Below are 15,811 nucleotides of genomic sequence, written 5' to 3'. Positions count from 1 at the left end.
GGCAGACCATTTGTTTAGCCAGGGTGCGTGCAACTTTAGCATTTGGAAGATGGTTTTTCTTGATTCACAGTACATTGCCTTCTCCATTGTTGGCAGTTATCCTAACTTCATAGTTTACAAGGGTTCATCCAAGTAGTCTGCTTTTGCAAGCTCTTCAACCTCGTCTCTCCCACCACTACACACACCTTTCTCTGTGCCACCTTGAACTCTTTGACTCACCCCTAGAATCCTAAGCCCCGCTTGATTACTGTGCCTTACAGCTGCTAATATGACCCCTGCCCTTTGATTGATTTAGAGCTTGTAGTTTATACTTCAGCTCTCCAGGTGTAAAAATCAGTGTTTCTCCTTGCCTTGCCCTTTTCTTCACCCTGTTCTCCAATTATTGGAACAGTTGTTCAGCAGCTACCTACCTGTGACCTAGTAGTGACCTACCGTCCAGACCACCCACCAGGAACTTGTGCTTGGGGAGGAACTAGAAGAAAAATGTGAGAACCGCCGTCCTTAGTGTTAATTAAGACTGAATGGAAATGTTGGCTTGTTTTTATTGTTTCTAGGAGCTATACAACATTTTTGAAAAGACGAAACAAACATGCAATTGCTGCCTGCAAAATTACAATCAAATAGGCATGATAGAAAAGGAAGAAAGGGCTGCAAGAGAATGAACAAAAAATAAAATACAGGGTTGTATTCGACATAGCACTAAGGTCCACATAGCTCAATTGGTTAGAGAGCATGGTGCTGATAATGCCACGGTTGCAGGTTCAATCCCCATATGGGACAGCTGCATATTCATGCATTGAAGGGAGCGGGACCAGATGATCCTCTGGGTCCCTTCCAACTCTGCAATTCTATGATTCTATTAGATGGTTCCATCAGCACAAGCATTTCTTCTTGTCTGATGGAACCATCTCCCCGCTGTTTTTGGTGGTTCTCTACAGTTGTCTACGAAGGAAATCTGGAGAGGGCACAGAAGGGCACCTGAGCAGAGGCAGGGGAGTCCCATTGCACTAGCAGGAGTCCATTTGCTGGCTTCTACTAGTTCAACAAGTTGGTTGAATACAACCCCCGTTTCTGACCTTCTTCGCACAGTAACTGCTTCAAACATCAACTGAGATCTTGTTCAGTGGCTTCTTCCTATGCTGTAGTTGAAAACCAAGGTCTATTATTTGATTACTGATGTAAACCTCCAAAATGTATTTTGTATAGTTAAGTTTTGACCTCTATCTTCAGTACATTTTATTGCTATGGCTAGTGGCTGATGGGTTAAACCACGCTGCTAGTGGCTAGTGCTGGCTAGTGACTGATGGGTTAAACACAGGTGGTGTTGTGGGTTAAACCACAGAGCCTAGGACTTGCCAATCAGAAGGTTGGCAGTTCGAATCCCCATGACAGGGTGAGCTCCCGTTGCTCGGTCCCTTCTCCTGCCTACCTAGCAGTTCGAAAGCACATCAAAGTGCAAGTAGATAAATAGGTACCGCTCCAGCGGGAAGGTAAACGGCGTTTCCGTGCGCTGCTCTGGTTCGCCAGAAGTAGCTTAGTCATGCTGGCCACATGACCTTGAAGCTGTACGCCGGCTCCCTCGGCCAATAAAGCTAGATGAGCGCCGCAACCCCAGAGTTGGTCACAACTGGACCTAATGGTCAGGGGTCCTTTACCTTTAGTGGCTGATGCAAATAAAGATTATTCTGATCTGACTAAGGTGAGGTCAAGCTGATTTCTGTATCTGAAATAATATTCAAAATACTCAAAATTGTTAATTAACCTAATGATTGTTGTCTATGGTTGGTTGGTTTTACTTTTTTTAAAAAAAGTACAGTTTTTGTACTTTCAACATACCCTGGGACCTTATAATGAAGGGTAGGTAAGAAATCTTACCACCTCCACCACCATTATCTAATATTGCCTAACTAATTATTGGAATTATTTTGACGGTAAAGTATACATTAATACATAAAATGTTAACTTCCAGCAAGAATATGTGAGAGGAACACAATTCATGCACAGCAATAGCTAGCACAAAAAAATTGAAAGCCAGATTTCAGTCAGCCGAGAGCTTTAATTAGTGTGGGAATTGGATAAGGTTATAGAATATGACAGTGTTATAGGAAGCAAATGAGTAGTGATCACCAGGGATGATTAGACAGTTGGCAGTGATAAAATGGCAGGGTTTACATGTCTCTTTATCTGACAATCAAGCCATGGAGGAAGCCCAGTTTGAATACAATAGTACCTCTGGTTACAAACTTAATTCATTCCAGAGGTCCGTTCTTAACCTGAAACTGTTCTTAACCTGAGATACCACTTTAGCTAATGGGGCCTTCTGCTGCCGCTGCTCCGCCAGTGCGTGATTTCTGTTCTCATCCTGGGGTAAAGTTCTTAACCCAAGGTACTATTTCTGGGTTAGCAGAGTCTGTAACCCGAAGTGTTTGTAACCCGACGTACCACTGTAATACCTGATAACTAAAATGATTGTTTAGTGTTGGATATTTCACAAGTCAAATATGAAAAGACCAATAGATCTGTCTCATTCCTCCACCTAAGTCTTTTTTGTTGGGGGGGGGGGTAAATTTTACTGATATACTGGGTAGATGTGTCAGGCTACTTCAGAACTTAGGCATGACATGGCTCCTGGCGACATGTTATGAAGTGAAAACCACTCTGTGACTGGATCCACAGTGCTGCTGGCATCCACATACAACCTTTAGAAGCTGCAGCATGCACATGCAGCCTCTGCTCACAGTTCTGTATCTATGAGCAGCACATTCTTCTGTTTAAATCCATTCCACATCAAAACCACCATTTTTCTAGCTAGCCTATGTCTTCTCCCATTGAAGATCCTGCGTGTTAATTTGCATACTGGACGGAGTGGAGGAAATTAGGAGCAGCACAATTTTGAACTGTGGTCACTATTTATGTGTTAACTCAAGGGGCAGCCAACATGGGGCAATGAATATTCCGTTAGACTGCAATTCCCATCATCCATGGCATTTGAAAATTCTGGACTGGTGGGATTTGGAGCCCAGCAACTTCTGGAGGGCATCACGTTGGCTTCCCACTGACTCACTGATTTGAGGCAAGGTGGTCTAGTAGTTTGTGTGTTGCACTAGGACCTGGGAGACCAGGGTTCAAATCCCTGCTCAGCCATGAAACTGACTGGGTGACCTTATGCCAGTCACAGTCTTTCAGTCTAGCCTACCTCACAGGGTTGTTGTGAGGATAAAATAGGAGAAGAACTACAGCACCTTGAGCTCTTTGGAGGAAAGTTGAGGTATAACTGTAATAGATAAATAATACATACCGGTAAATAAAATTCAAACTCATGTTAGATCGCCTAATTAATATTATATTTGTGGGTGGCGTATTTTTTAAAACTCTTTTTGTCCCAGTAGACTGCTAGTTCTATACGCTGCCTGTTCCCAGAACGGTCTGTTCATCTACACACATCAGCATAAGTTCTGACACATACTCTCTCCAAATAGACTGTTTTCCCCACAGCAAAGACTGTGCTTCCTTCTTGGTAAGAAAAGCGGGAGTATCTTCTTGGAAATTTGTAAGAGTATTTAGGCTTGATATTCAGCCCATTTAAGAACTGAACTATTTGTAATATTTAAAAATATATATGAGCATATATGAGCATAATAAGTAACCCGACTATGAAAGGCTAGGGTTTTTCTCTTTCAGCATTTTAGCTGTCATGTATTGATAATTATTGGTTATGTTTCTAACATTTGGAATGTTATAAAGGGCAGAAGTTTTGTTTTCATTTTTCTTAGTTTGCAGCAGTTAATGTATCATCGGTTTCAATTGTTTGTAGCCCTGCCATGAAACATAATCTATTTTGTCCTAAACATATCTTTAAAATCAGCTGGTCTTGGTTGATAATAACATTTTAAAATTTTAAACTAATTGGAGTTTAGCACTGTATGGTGTAATCCATCTTTAATGTCTGCCTAATATTGTAATATTCAAGCAGACCCTGCAAGATTGCTTGCCAACATTTCTGTGTATTTTAGACAGGCATAATGTTTCACAGTGGTTTGAGTACAGCTGTGTATGTAGTTTCTATATTTTAATGAAAGGCTTGTGGTTTTCAGTTATCAACCCATAGCATTATGAATAATCATGCCTGCTGAATATAAAACCTAAGTTTATTTGGAATGAAAGCCAACTCTGGGCAATATGTTTGGATCTGAACAACTAAATCAGTCAATTTCAGTGGTGTCAAAAAATGGAGAGCTACCACTGATCATTCCTTGTGGGAGCAAACACCTTGTTTATAAACATATTAATCTGAAACACCAGAGCCATTCAATAAATGATGAGAAATTATGGCATCACATGCCACCATGGCTAACACTGTAATATGTAGGAGCAACACTTTTTGAAAAATACTGTAAAAACATACCCAGTATTTGTGATTTGCAGAGGCTGACATGCACATATCAGTTGCATATCTTCAAGCTAGAATTGCCACCTTTGGTCAGGCAAACTAAAGGACAGGTTGGTAAGGTGGGGGGGGGAGTTGAGGGGCTAAAAATTACCGTACTTTCCCTGGCGCAGAAATGACGTCAAAGCAATCCATTACAATGTCACACAGGGTTTACATTATTGAATGAAAACAACAACAAAAGCACTATGATTTACAACTATAAGAAAAATATGCACCTCTGCCTGTTCAACAACTCTCTTTCCCAATCCCTCCCTGCTCTCTATCGGTTGGGCGGACCAAGCCTGCTCAAACCTCCATCTCCAACCCACCTGCTCTGCCCATGTAAAACTTCTTTTCCCCAGCTCTCCACCAGGGCTGTGCAAACCCCCTCACTTGCTCTCCGAGTCTGACCCACCCCCTTTGCCCGCGCAATAACTCTTTCTCTTCTGCAGCAGACCAGCCCCCCTGCAAACCCCCCCTCTCTCACTCTCCAACCCACCTGCTGCCCCTTCCCAACCCATGGAAAACCTGAGACTCCACCATAGCAGGCACATGCTACATCGCTCTCCACAACCCACCCTTTGCCCATGCAAAAACTTTCTCAAACTCCTCCTCCTGGCCCCACCTCACCCTCTGCCTGCATTCTGTGATAACTCCTGCTCTCACTCTTGCCTCTTTTCCTCATGAACCCACACTCTGCCCACAGAAACTCCTGCTCAGGCTTTTGCTCTCCTCCTCCCAACAGACCCACCTTCTGCCCACACAGTTTGAAGGAGGAGCATAAATATATTAAAAATGTGTCCCTTTTAAAGTCCAAACAGGACAGGGGACACTTTTCTCCAAAAATGGTGGACATATTTTTCTTAGTACTGGTGGCAACCCTACCCTCAGCTCATCCCCCTCAGAGAGCTAGTGGTATCTTTCTCTCACCATGGAAGTAACTTGAAGCCGATCTATTTGTGTTTCACTGTAGAATAAGTGTGTTTAGGATTGCAGTCTAAGGAACTGAATTTTGCTGTTACAGAAAATCACTTGGATTCTATTCTTAAATTTCTCTATTTTTTTAACCACAGCTCTCAAAATAAGATCTAATGTGATCATGCCTATAAGTGGCCACTCAGATCCGAAGCAAATCCTATTGATAGAAGGCATAATTAGTCTGTGTGTGTGTGTGTGTGTGTGTGTGTGTGTTACTGTAAATTAAGTATCATGTATTTAAAAAGACAAAAACACCCAGAAAATAAGGAATTGGGTCTCTGATTGTTGATCAGCTTATATGTTTCCAACACCAGAGAAGATGTGATCATTCTGTATTTTCAAATTTAAAGAATATGGTTATTCATAGAGATATCCTCCTAGGTTTGATGTAATAGAATTACTGTCATTTCATAAATGAGGACATGTTGTGTCCTCATTTTAATCAGATCACAACTGGTTAAAATCCTTAAATCTAGATTTAAAGTGCAAAAGCTGTTTTTGTAATCTGGTTCACTTGGAACCATTCTGAAAATTATAGTTTCTATTTAATATGGCTTGCTTTGTTTTGCTCCTTTTTCCCTTTAAAGGCAATATGGAAAATTAGAAACATATTAATATCTGAATCTCAAGGTCCCCAAGAACTACATCTAAACAAAAATGTAGCAGGAAACATGTTGATACAAGTTTTTATTGGTATAACCACTCTAGCTTTAAATATAATCTATTTTACTATACAAATAGTTATTGCTTAGAAGTTTCCTTATTCGCCTTCTACACTTTCCTAGTCCCTTTGTTTACTGTCCCATGCCAACAGTTCCCACCATCTAACACTGAGTTTGAGTGCTAGGAAGTCTTGTTATTGATGTATCTTTCATCAGTAGGCTGTATCCAGTGCTACTGCCCTGCTTCTACAACAGACCTCAAAATCTAGTCCAGAGAGTTGGAGGACCCTCTGCAGCAAATTTGGGGGCAGAGAGCAGGGAGGAAGGAGAAGTAGGATACAACTGAATGCCCACCATTTTTGCCCACATGCCAGGAAGACACTGTCCCTCTCAATTCTTCTTGATCTCTTGGTGGTTTTGATACAATTGACAGTTGTATTCTTCTGGACCAGCTGTCCAAGTAGGATGGGCATTACTGCTTTGTGGTGTTTCTATTCCTACCTAGATTGCTTGGTGCTTGTGGGTGATGTTTGGCTCCAGAGAATCTTCACTGTGAGGTGTTGCAGGGTTCAGATTTATCCCCCATACTGCTCTAATATCTACATGAAACTGATGAATGGCGTCATCAAGAGTTTTGGGGCATGCTGTCACATTATGCTGATGATATGCAGCTCTGGTTTTTTTTTTTACACCTGCAGGTTCAACAATACATGTATTAACTCACTGTCTGGCCTCAGTAATGAGAGCCAATAAAGTGAAGCTGAATACAGATAAGACAGAGGCACTCTTATTCCTATATTTTGTTTTAGTAGTTCTACTCTTACATTGCAAGTCACTTTGAGGCAGTTTTGTGTCGATGATAGATAGATAGATACAGTGAGGGGGGGAAGTATTTGATCCCCTGCTAAATTTGCCTGTTTGCCCTCTGATGAAGAAATGACTGGTCCATAATTTTAATGGTAGGTTTATTGTAGCTGTGAGAGACAGAATAACAACAGGAAAACCCCCAGAAACCCAGAAGACAAAAGTCAGAGATTGATGTGCAGTATAATGAGTGAAATAAGTATTTGAACCCCTATCAACCAGCCACATGTCAGGCTACCTGGTATCTTCACTGTATGTACCGAGCTGAGATTAGAAGCACCTGCTGTAAGGGAGAGGTCTTACCTGTAATCCCAGCTCATTACAGTACCTGTACAAAAGACACCTGTCGACAGAAGCAATGAATCCAGCAGATTCCAAAGTAGCCACCATGACCAAGACCAAAGAGCTGTCCAAGGATGTCAGGGACAAGATTGTAGACCTGCACAAGGCTGGATTGGGCTACAAGACTATTGCCAAGCAGCTTGGTGAGAAGGTGACAACAGTTGGTGCAATAATTCGCAAATGGAAAAAACACAAAATAACTCAGCCTCCCTTGGTCTGGGGCTCCATGCAAGATCTCATCTCGTGGAGTTGCAATGATCAGGAGAACGGTGATGAAGCAGCCCAGAACTACACGTGGGGAACTTGTCAGTCATCTCAGGGCAGCTGGAACCATAGTCACCATGAAAACAGTTGGTAACACACTATGCTGTGAAGGACTGAGATCTTGCAGAGCCTGCAAGGTCCCGTTGCTCAAGACAGCACATGTACAGGCCCGTCTGCAGTTTGCCAATGCACATCTGAATGACTCAGAGGAGAGTGAAAGTGAAAGTGTTGTAGTCAGATGAGACCAAAATCGAGCTCTTTGGCATCAACTCAACTCGCCCGCCGTGTTTGGAGGAGGAATGCTGCCTACAACCCCAAGAACACCATCCCCACCGTCAAACATGGAGGGGGACATATTATGCTTTGGGGGTGTTTTTCTGCTAAGGGGACAGGACACCTTCACTGCATCAAAGGGATGATGGATGGGACCATGTATCATCAAATCTTGGGTGAGACCCCCTACCCTCAGCCAGGGCATTGAAAATGGGTCGAGGATGGGTATTCCAGCATGACAATGACCCAAAACACATGGCTAAGGCAACAAAGGAGTGGCTCAAGAAGAAGCACATTAAGGTCCTGGAGTGGCCTAGCCAGTCTCCAGACCTTAATCCCATTGAAAATCTGTGGAGGGAGCTGAAGGTTTGAGTAGCTACACATCAGCCTCGAAATCTTACTGACTTGGAGAGGATCTGCAAAGAGGAGTGGGATAAAATACCTCCTGAGATGTGTGCAAACCTGGTGGCCACCTACAAGAAACGTCTGACCTCTGTAATTGCCAACAAGGGTTTTGCCACCTAGTACTAAGTCATCTTTTGCAAAGGGATCAAATAGTTATTTCACTCATTATAATGCACATCAATCTCTGACTTTTGTCTTCTGGGTTTCTGAGGGTTTTCCTGTTGTTATTCTGTCTCTCACAGCTACAATAAACCTACCATTAAAATTATGGACTGGTCATTTCTTCGTCAGAGGGCAAATGGGCAAATTTAGCAGGGGATCAAATACTTTCCCCCCTCACTGTAGATAGATAGGTAGATAGATAGATGATAGATAGATAGATAGAGAATAGAGATGACCAGCCTAAACCTGAGGGTCCCTTGGGTTATTTAGTGATATATAAAATAACTGAATTGTGGGCATTGCAGTGGCCTGATGCTTATGGTGCAGTGGACAAATTCATGATGTAATTGCTATGAAGCTTTTCTCCAAATGTGATATATGAAGCTCTTTTCTAAAAAGGATGCCTTGCAGGTGATGAGCAATGTGTTAAATCAAATATGTCAGAATGATTTCTAGAAGAGACTTTAGTATGCTGGGGCACTACTCATCATGCCCTCACTGATTGTGTTAGGTCAGCAAGATCAGGAATCTGCAAACTAGTAGGTTTTAAAAGCCTGTTACTGGATGGATCGTGAGACACTGAATCTCAGTGGTGTCATGTCACAGAAAATCATTTTAGCATTTAGAATGGTGGGAGAGAATATTACAAAGTATAATATATATTTAAATGCAGTAGTATGACAGTCTGGGTAACTAACAAATTCACTATTTATTCCTTTGTCAAGTTGTGCACATTCTCCATGCCTTTAACTGAAAGCCAGAGTCTAGACACATTCTCCATTCAGTGCACATAAAACCTAACGTGTACAATGCACTCAGAGAATGGTATGAGGGTATCCTGTTCATGCGTATGCTACCTGGGAAATCATTGGAGAACACAGCTCAATGAAACATTCCTCATGCTATTAATGTTTAGCATTGTGTTGTAAACCCTGAGGTCCTGGAAAAAACAACAACTAATATATGTACTATTCTATTATAATTTTGTTAAAGGTCAGGCTTTCTTGGTTCTGGACCTAATTGCAAGTGCAGATCTACAAACATAGGCTTTCTCCTTACATTTGTATATTCACAATGCTGGTTGATGAACTTGTGGAGTTTACAAATTATTAAAACTAATGATGGCATTTTTTAAAAGTCACCAAATCTACAGTGATGCTGGTCAAACAAGTGTTCTGAATATGGAATCCTCCAGAGACGCTCTGAAAGCTCTACCTGGATTTTACTTTACTCTTCCTTTAAGACAATTTCCATTGTGCATACAGTTCCTGCTTAACTGTACCACAGACAGAGCCATTGTTTACCCTCATCTTAATGCAAATAGTTCTGTTAACTATTCTAAAATACAGGATGTTCTCCGGGGATAATGACAATGTCTATGTTTGGATTTAATGACACAACCAAGGTCACATGAATGTCCTCGGGACAATGTGTTTCTTGCAGGGTAGTTATAAAGTGAAAATGCAGAACTAGTGCAGTGTTAAAAAATTCACATTATTCCAGGGTGCAGTAGAGATTAAATGGAAATTGACATTTGAAGCAGCAAACGGCGGGGGGTGGGGAGGCATCAGCATATGAAGTTACAAGGCCACAACTTTATAAAAGTGAGATAAGCAAAGTGACTGCCTGAACACCTTGTCTGGCTCCGTAGGGTGAAGGTGGGGCACCTGCCCTACAAACTCTGCTAACTCACTTGCACAGGCCAACCCTGGAAAGGTCTATACATGCTACTGCACCCAGTTGAATAATTTTGTTTCATTAGCTAACCTCAAATTCTAGTTTTAAGTGTAGGGGCAAACAGACACTGTACCATCCGTGATTTTATTAACCCCCATGGTGCCCTTTCTCCAGCTGCTTCCCCTCCTCACTAAACCAAAAAGCCTCAGCTGTTGTGTCCTTATTCATAGGGAAGATGCTCTGGGCCCCAGTAATTTTGGTTGCCCTTCTCAGAACGTTTTTCAAACTCTACAATATATTTTTTTCAGTGTGGCAAGCAGCACTGTTTATCGTATTTCAGGTTTGCATAAGGGTGTTGTGATACTGGAAGTTTTAACTTTCAGTCCATCGTATTGTAATTCCTAGCATGGGATTTGCTTTTTTGTAGCTCCTGCGCACACAGGCTGAATTCAGACAACTTTTTATTCCATTTCCCCAACATTTCTTTACCAATTTATTGGCTAGAGCAACATGGGCTAATCCACACTTTCTAGGCACAGGTCAGAGCGGTTTTCCATTCACGCTGCCACTTTCCTCTGGAAAACCTGCTGTTTACCACCAAAGTGGAACAAATGTCCATTCACAGAAAACCCAGCTGACATTTGTTCTGATTCAGCAGTAAACATCTGGTTTTCCATGGGGAATGTGGACCTAGTGTTGTGTCCCAATGTCCAGAGGATTGCATGAATGACACCCACCACATTCTCTTTTTGTTGTTGTTATTGTTTACATTTTCATAGGAGAGAGAGTGCAAGACAAGACATGCAAGATAGACAAAGGAACACAGCAGAGAGAAGCGAAAGGGAAGGATAGGGAAAAGATGGCTATGCATCTCAAAAGTGAACTAGTGAGTCCAATATTAAGAATCCCTTCAATAAGGCTGGAAGCCTATCCATCAGATTTTCAAGTGGAAGATAGCAGGATTCAGTTCCCTTTCTTCAAAGCAGCTGTTAGCTTTTTAAAAGTGATCCTTGTGTGTGGCCCAGGTTAACATTCTGGGACTCCTTTTGATTGGGGCCATGATCTTCTCTGATCCGAGGAATTCAAATAACTTTTATTTCTTTTTCTTTCAGCAGCAGCAACAGAAGAACCAGAGGTAATTCCTGACCCAGCTAAGCAGACAGATCGTGTTGTGAAAATAGCAGGGATAAGTGCAGGAATTCTGGTCTTCATTCTCCTCCTCCTCCTTGTCATATTAATTGTAAAAAAAAGGTAGGTATCGTAAATTTGCCGTTTTCTTTTCATTGGGTGTTGTCAAGTAATCTAAAAGAATTTTTTTCACAGGACATTTCATGAAAACCTTTGTCAGGGACTACATTCTTATTCGGAAACTAAGACATATTGCAGAGTAGGGAACTAGTATTTTAGAGTAAATAGCAAACTTTCTGAAAAGTCCAAGGCTATTAAATGTATACAGACAATGGCATGTACAAAACATCGATGTAATTGAAATAATTTTTCTTATTTACCTACTATCCTATTTCATAAGGTTTAAGGCAATATTGGTATTTGCATTGGCACTAATGAGTCTGCTGTATCTAGCCAGATTGTCTTAGAAAAGATTGTATGAATTATGTCACCTTCATTACCACCTTTGAAAATATTAGAAGGCAATAGTTAAAATCACATCACATCACCATATTTTTTCCATTGAGTTATAAGTACACAAACCTTCAAGTGCAAAAGTGTATTGGCAGGAGTCTGAACAAAAACACTTTTTTTCTTAGTAATCCACAAAGGCATGAGAAAAAAATCAATAGCGCCATCTTCTGGAATAATAAAGAACTCAGGCAAAAAGGAATGGTTGTAAAACTTCGCAGGGAATGGCTTACATGTTTCTTTTTAAATAACATTGAACTTTTAAGTGAAATATGATTAACTTTGTTAATCTGGCATAAACTTGCTGAATCATCATCAATGGATTGTTAAGGTGCTAATAAGAAATGACCACATCCCTCTTTTCCTGCATTTTTTCTTCCTTTCAATCCCTTTTGGATGCACAAACCTCAACATTTCAGAGTAAGACAGTTTGGAGATACGAAACTGCTTCTACTGAGTCAGTTTCCATCTCCCCCCAGCACTGATCGCTCTGAGAGGGCACAGGTCTTCAAGGTCTCAGACCTTCCTCACCCAACCTGCAGTTCCTTAACTAGAGATGCTGGAAAATGAACCTGTGCTTTACCACTAACTATGGGCTGTTTTGGTTCAAAAATTTTGTGCATTGCGAAGAGTTTTCTCTTTTTCACAATTAAAAAACTCCGTGAGGTACAATTTTTTTGAAAGTACTTAGAACAAGGATAAATTTGTTTCTCTGTCATGTTGAAATGAAATAATTTTTCTATCCATTTTTACTAAGTAGAAAAAAAATAGAATTGTACCTGAAAGTCATATGTGTCTAAATGGTTTCCATTAGATTTTTTTTTAATTTTTTGCCTTTTTACAATTACCCCCTGGAGATACATAACATGGAGAAGAAACGTCTGCATTAGAAACCTTAGGTATGCTTATAGTGTTCTGTGTTAGTTAGATACATATGTGATTTTCCCAACAGTGCTTTCACTTTTTCTTTTCCTGTTGTGTACCTCTGTGCTTAAGAATAAACATAATACTGTAGGGCAATTCATATTAAAGTGGCAAAAAGCCCGACTTTATTAGGCATTCATGCAAACTAAGGTGCTGATTTTTAAAGTCCCAATCTCTGCTGAATCTAAAAATAAGTTATTGTTAGGGTTGCAAAGATATTTCAGTAGGGAATGTCCTTAGAATGTAATTTAGCATACAACTTCCCTTCAGGATTTGATGCTTACCTACTACCTCGTCATATTAGGGGCAGGTATCTCATTATCATTTGTATGCATAGTAATGTGCCTATAGCTATCTGATAGGCTATTCCCACACCAATTTCAGCATCTTCATATTGGTCCTCTCTCGTGCTTCCCATGCTTCCCCCATACTCTGGAAGTGCACACTGAGAGGGCTGTTATTTATATGACATAAACATTAGGAGAGAGCAAGACATGGGCCCAGAATTACATTTTTAAAAACGGTGATCCTATGCACATTTGGACAGCAGTGTGACTTGTTTCCAAGTAGACATGCACAGTATTGCAGTGTAAGTGACCCATGGATTTATGTTATAATCTCAAGTTTCTTTAAACAGAATACATTTCTAGATCTTATAGTTTAAAAAATAGGCCTATATGCATGGGCCCAGTTGCTGGCACATAAGATGGAGGGATGTGTTACACAGGGCATTAAAGGGAATCAGGCTCACAGCTTTCCCTAGTAGGCATGGCATAGGAACTTCCCAAAGACTGGCTTGGGGATTGATTGCAGAGTTCTTTGGGGCACTTCTGTTTGCCCAGCCTGTTCTACAGGTCCTCATGCCAGAATTCTCCAGAACTCTGGTTGAATTTCAGTAGCTATCCATTTAAATGCATTTGTTTTGGGTTTCAAGTGGGAAGAAACCTCAAAACTGTTATGGAATGCCATGTGTTGAAATCACAGTCTGTCAGCAACTGTAATTTCAAATCCCATTTTTTCCAGGGTGGGTGTCCTCATATACACACTTGCAAACACGTATTTCCGCATCTGAGGATAACTGTTGACAACACTATCAAAACTGTAGTTTCATCACCTGCTCAGTTTCACAGAAGTGAATTTCGATCTATTGAACCTGATTTTTATGACATTTTCATACATATGTGCCACAATGCCTAAGTGTTTTCCCAACTTGTTCATGCTGCAACATGAACAAGTTGGGTACACCTTGCAATGTAGGGACTTTCTGATAAACTCTGTTAATTTAGATATAAATGTCATGGCTATAAATCCTCCCGGGACACTGATTTAATTGGGTAGTCTTCCTGTTTGCCTGCAATTGATCCCTGGTCATTGAAGAGAGTGTTTCATACATATCCTGCATCTATGGGTTCACAGAAGTGAATTTAAATATATCTGATATTGAATACACAGCTGTATTCTATAGGTTTTAAACTAAGATTCTTGCATTTGTTGGTAAATTAGCCCCATCAATTTAAATCCATTTCAAAAAATAAAATAAAAAGACCGGCCAAACCAGAAAGTGGTACATGATGTAAATGATACTTGGTATTACAGCTGCAGGTGGTGCATAACATGCTAACCTCCTATCCTATTCCATATTCAAAATAGGCAAGAAATTAACTCAGTCACTGAGACTTCACTGGTTGGACATTTTTCAATATGACAACTTAATCAGGTGTCTCCTCTAATACTTAACGTCATTCGTTCCCTTTCTTCTTGTTTCCCGCAATAAAAGTGGGCAATATTACATGTGAGCCTTTGGGCAAGCGTCATTGAGGGTATTTCCTTAATCTTTGTTAATGCAGTACATTCCAAAGAGCCTAATGCAACTATATTGAAATATATTAGAGCTGGCTTAAAGGGACATTCACATTGCTATTTTTTGGCATGGTGTTTGGACATTAAAATGGTCTAGCACATCTTAAAGTTACATAAGTTACATTATGCTTGCCAAATGAAATCCCTTTGGCTCTGGATGTTGGGAACTTCCCCATCAACACACACACACACACACAGAGAGAGAGAGAGAGAGAGAGAGAGAGAGAGCTGCAGAAAGTATATTCAGACACACAGTAAAGAGGATTCACAGCCTAGTCTACTGTTCGTCTGAGCTTTTTGCCTTGATTGTTGGTAATTTCCCACTAATCTTCCTCCTTCCCAACTCAAGGGGTAAACTGAGTTGCAAAGGAGATAGATTAAGCGCAGAAAAGCAAGTTCCAAATTTCTCTGCATGTTTGAGAGCAAAATTCTCAGCAGGCAGAGCTAGGTTGATCTCATGTGCCTAAACATAATAGGTATCTTGACTCAGAGGCTTATAACCAGCCCAGACCCATGCCCCACCGAAAGCAGAGGGGGGAACCTGTGGTATTCCAGATGTTGCTCAATAACTCCCATCATACTTGACCACTGACCATGCTGGCTGGGGCTGATGGCCACAGGGTTCCTCACATCTGACAAAAAGCCTATGCTATAAGTGTGGTATACCATTTGTCTGAATTGTGTGGAAACCTTGCTACCCACTGTGACTTTTTGTCTTATTCAATCAAGATTTGTAAGCTTTTCTAGAATAGTAATATTGAGCCCAGTCCATATGAGTTACCAACATACGCACCCTTTCTCATCTTATCGTAGTTTCAGTCCATCAGTCCCCTTAATCATGTGAAACTATTGTCATTCCCATTGACTCAGTGGGACAAAACTGGAATTGCCTGAAGCCCTTTATGTTAACAAGTTTTCTAAAGTAATCTATCCTCCTGCCTTCTATTTTTACTAAATGATTTTTTTCCTAGTATACACCACCACACTGCAAACACAATGGAATTAGACTGAATATGCTTTAAGTTTTAATCTTAAGCGCTTGTATACTACTAGGTGCTATAAATATAACCATTCTGTACATACATATTAGTGATTCCATCATGTGGTATCCCTTTTGATACTTGGACGTTATTAACACTTTTAGGAAGATCAGAAAACATACCTGCTAATTTCACATTGGTTTAATTACTCTTACGCATTGAAACAGATTTCCAAATTTGATTTATTGGGGGAAAATCTGAGTGGTAAGCAGTTTTGTATGATTTCATGAATCAGAAGTGTCTTATGCTTTGCCTGATCATTTTGTACAAACTGATTTGAAGCTCAAGTAGAT

General features: G+C 40.6%; 1 protein-coding gene across 18 annotated transcripts in view; it reads left to right on the top strand.

Annotated features, from left to right (window-relative positions):
• Positions 1 to 15,811, top strand: part of PTPRK (protein tyrosine phosphatase receptor type K) — a 330,112-nt gene that overhangs the window by 272,858 nt on the left and 41,443 nt on the right. For 11 of the 18 annotated variants that reach the window (XM_083497981.1, XM_083497979.1, XM_083497978.1 and 8 more), the window contains exon 14: positions 11,169 to 11,307. In XM_083497981.1, coding sequence (XP_083354107.1) covers positions 11,169 to 11,307 — 139 coding nt within the window. Of the gene's footprint in view, positions 1 to 11,168; positions 11,308 to 12,551; positions 12,594 to 15,811 lie in introns of all 18 variants that reach the window. The other 7 variants (XM_083497982.1, XM_083497980.1, XM_083497977.1 and 4 more) reach the window with 2 other exon arrangements.

The sequence above is a fragment of the Podarcis liolepis genome (assembly GCF_965112155.1).
Source record: "Podarcis liolepis genome assembly, chromosome: 3".
NCBI classification, from domain to species: domain Eukaryota; kingdom Metazoa; phylum Chordata; class Lepidosauria; order Squamata; family Lacertidae; genus Podarcis; species Podarcis liolepis.
Note: the sequence above shows the minus strand (reverse complement) of the source record. Positions and strands in the feature narration are given on the sequence as shown.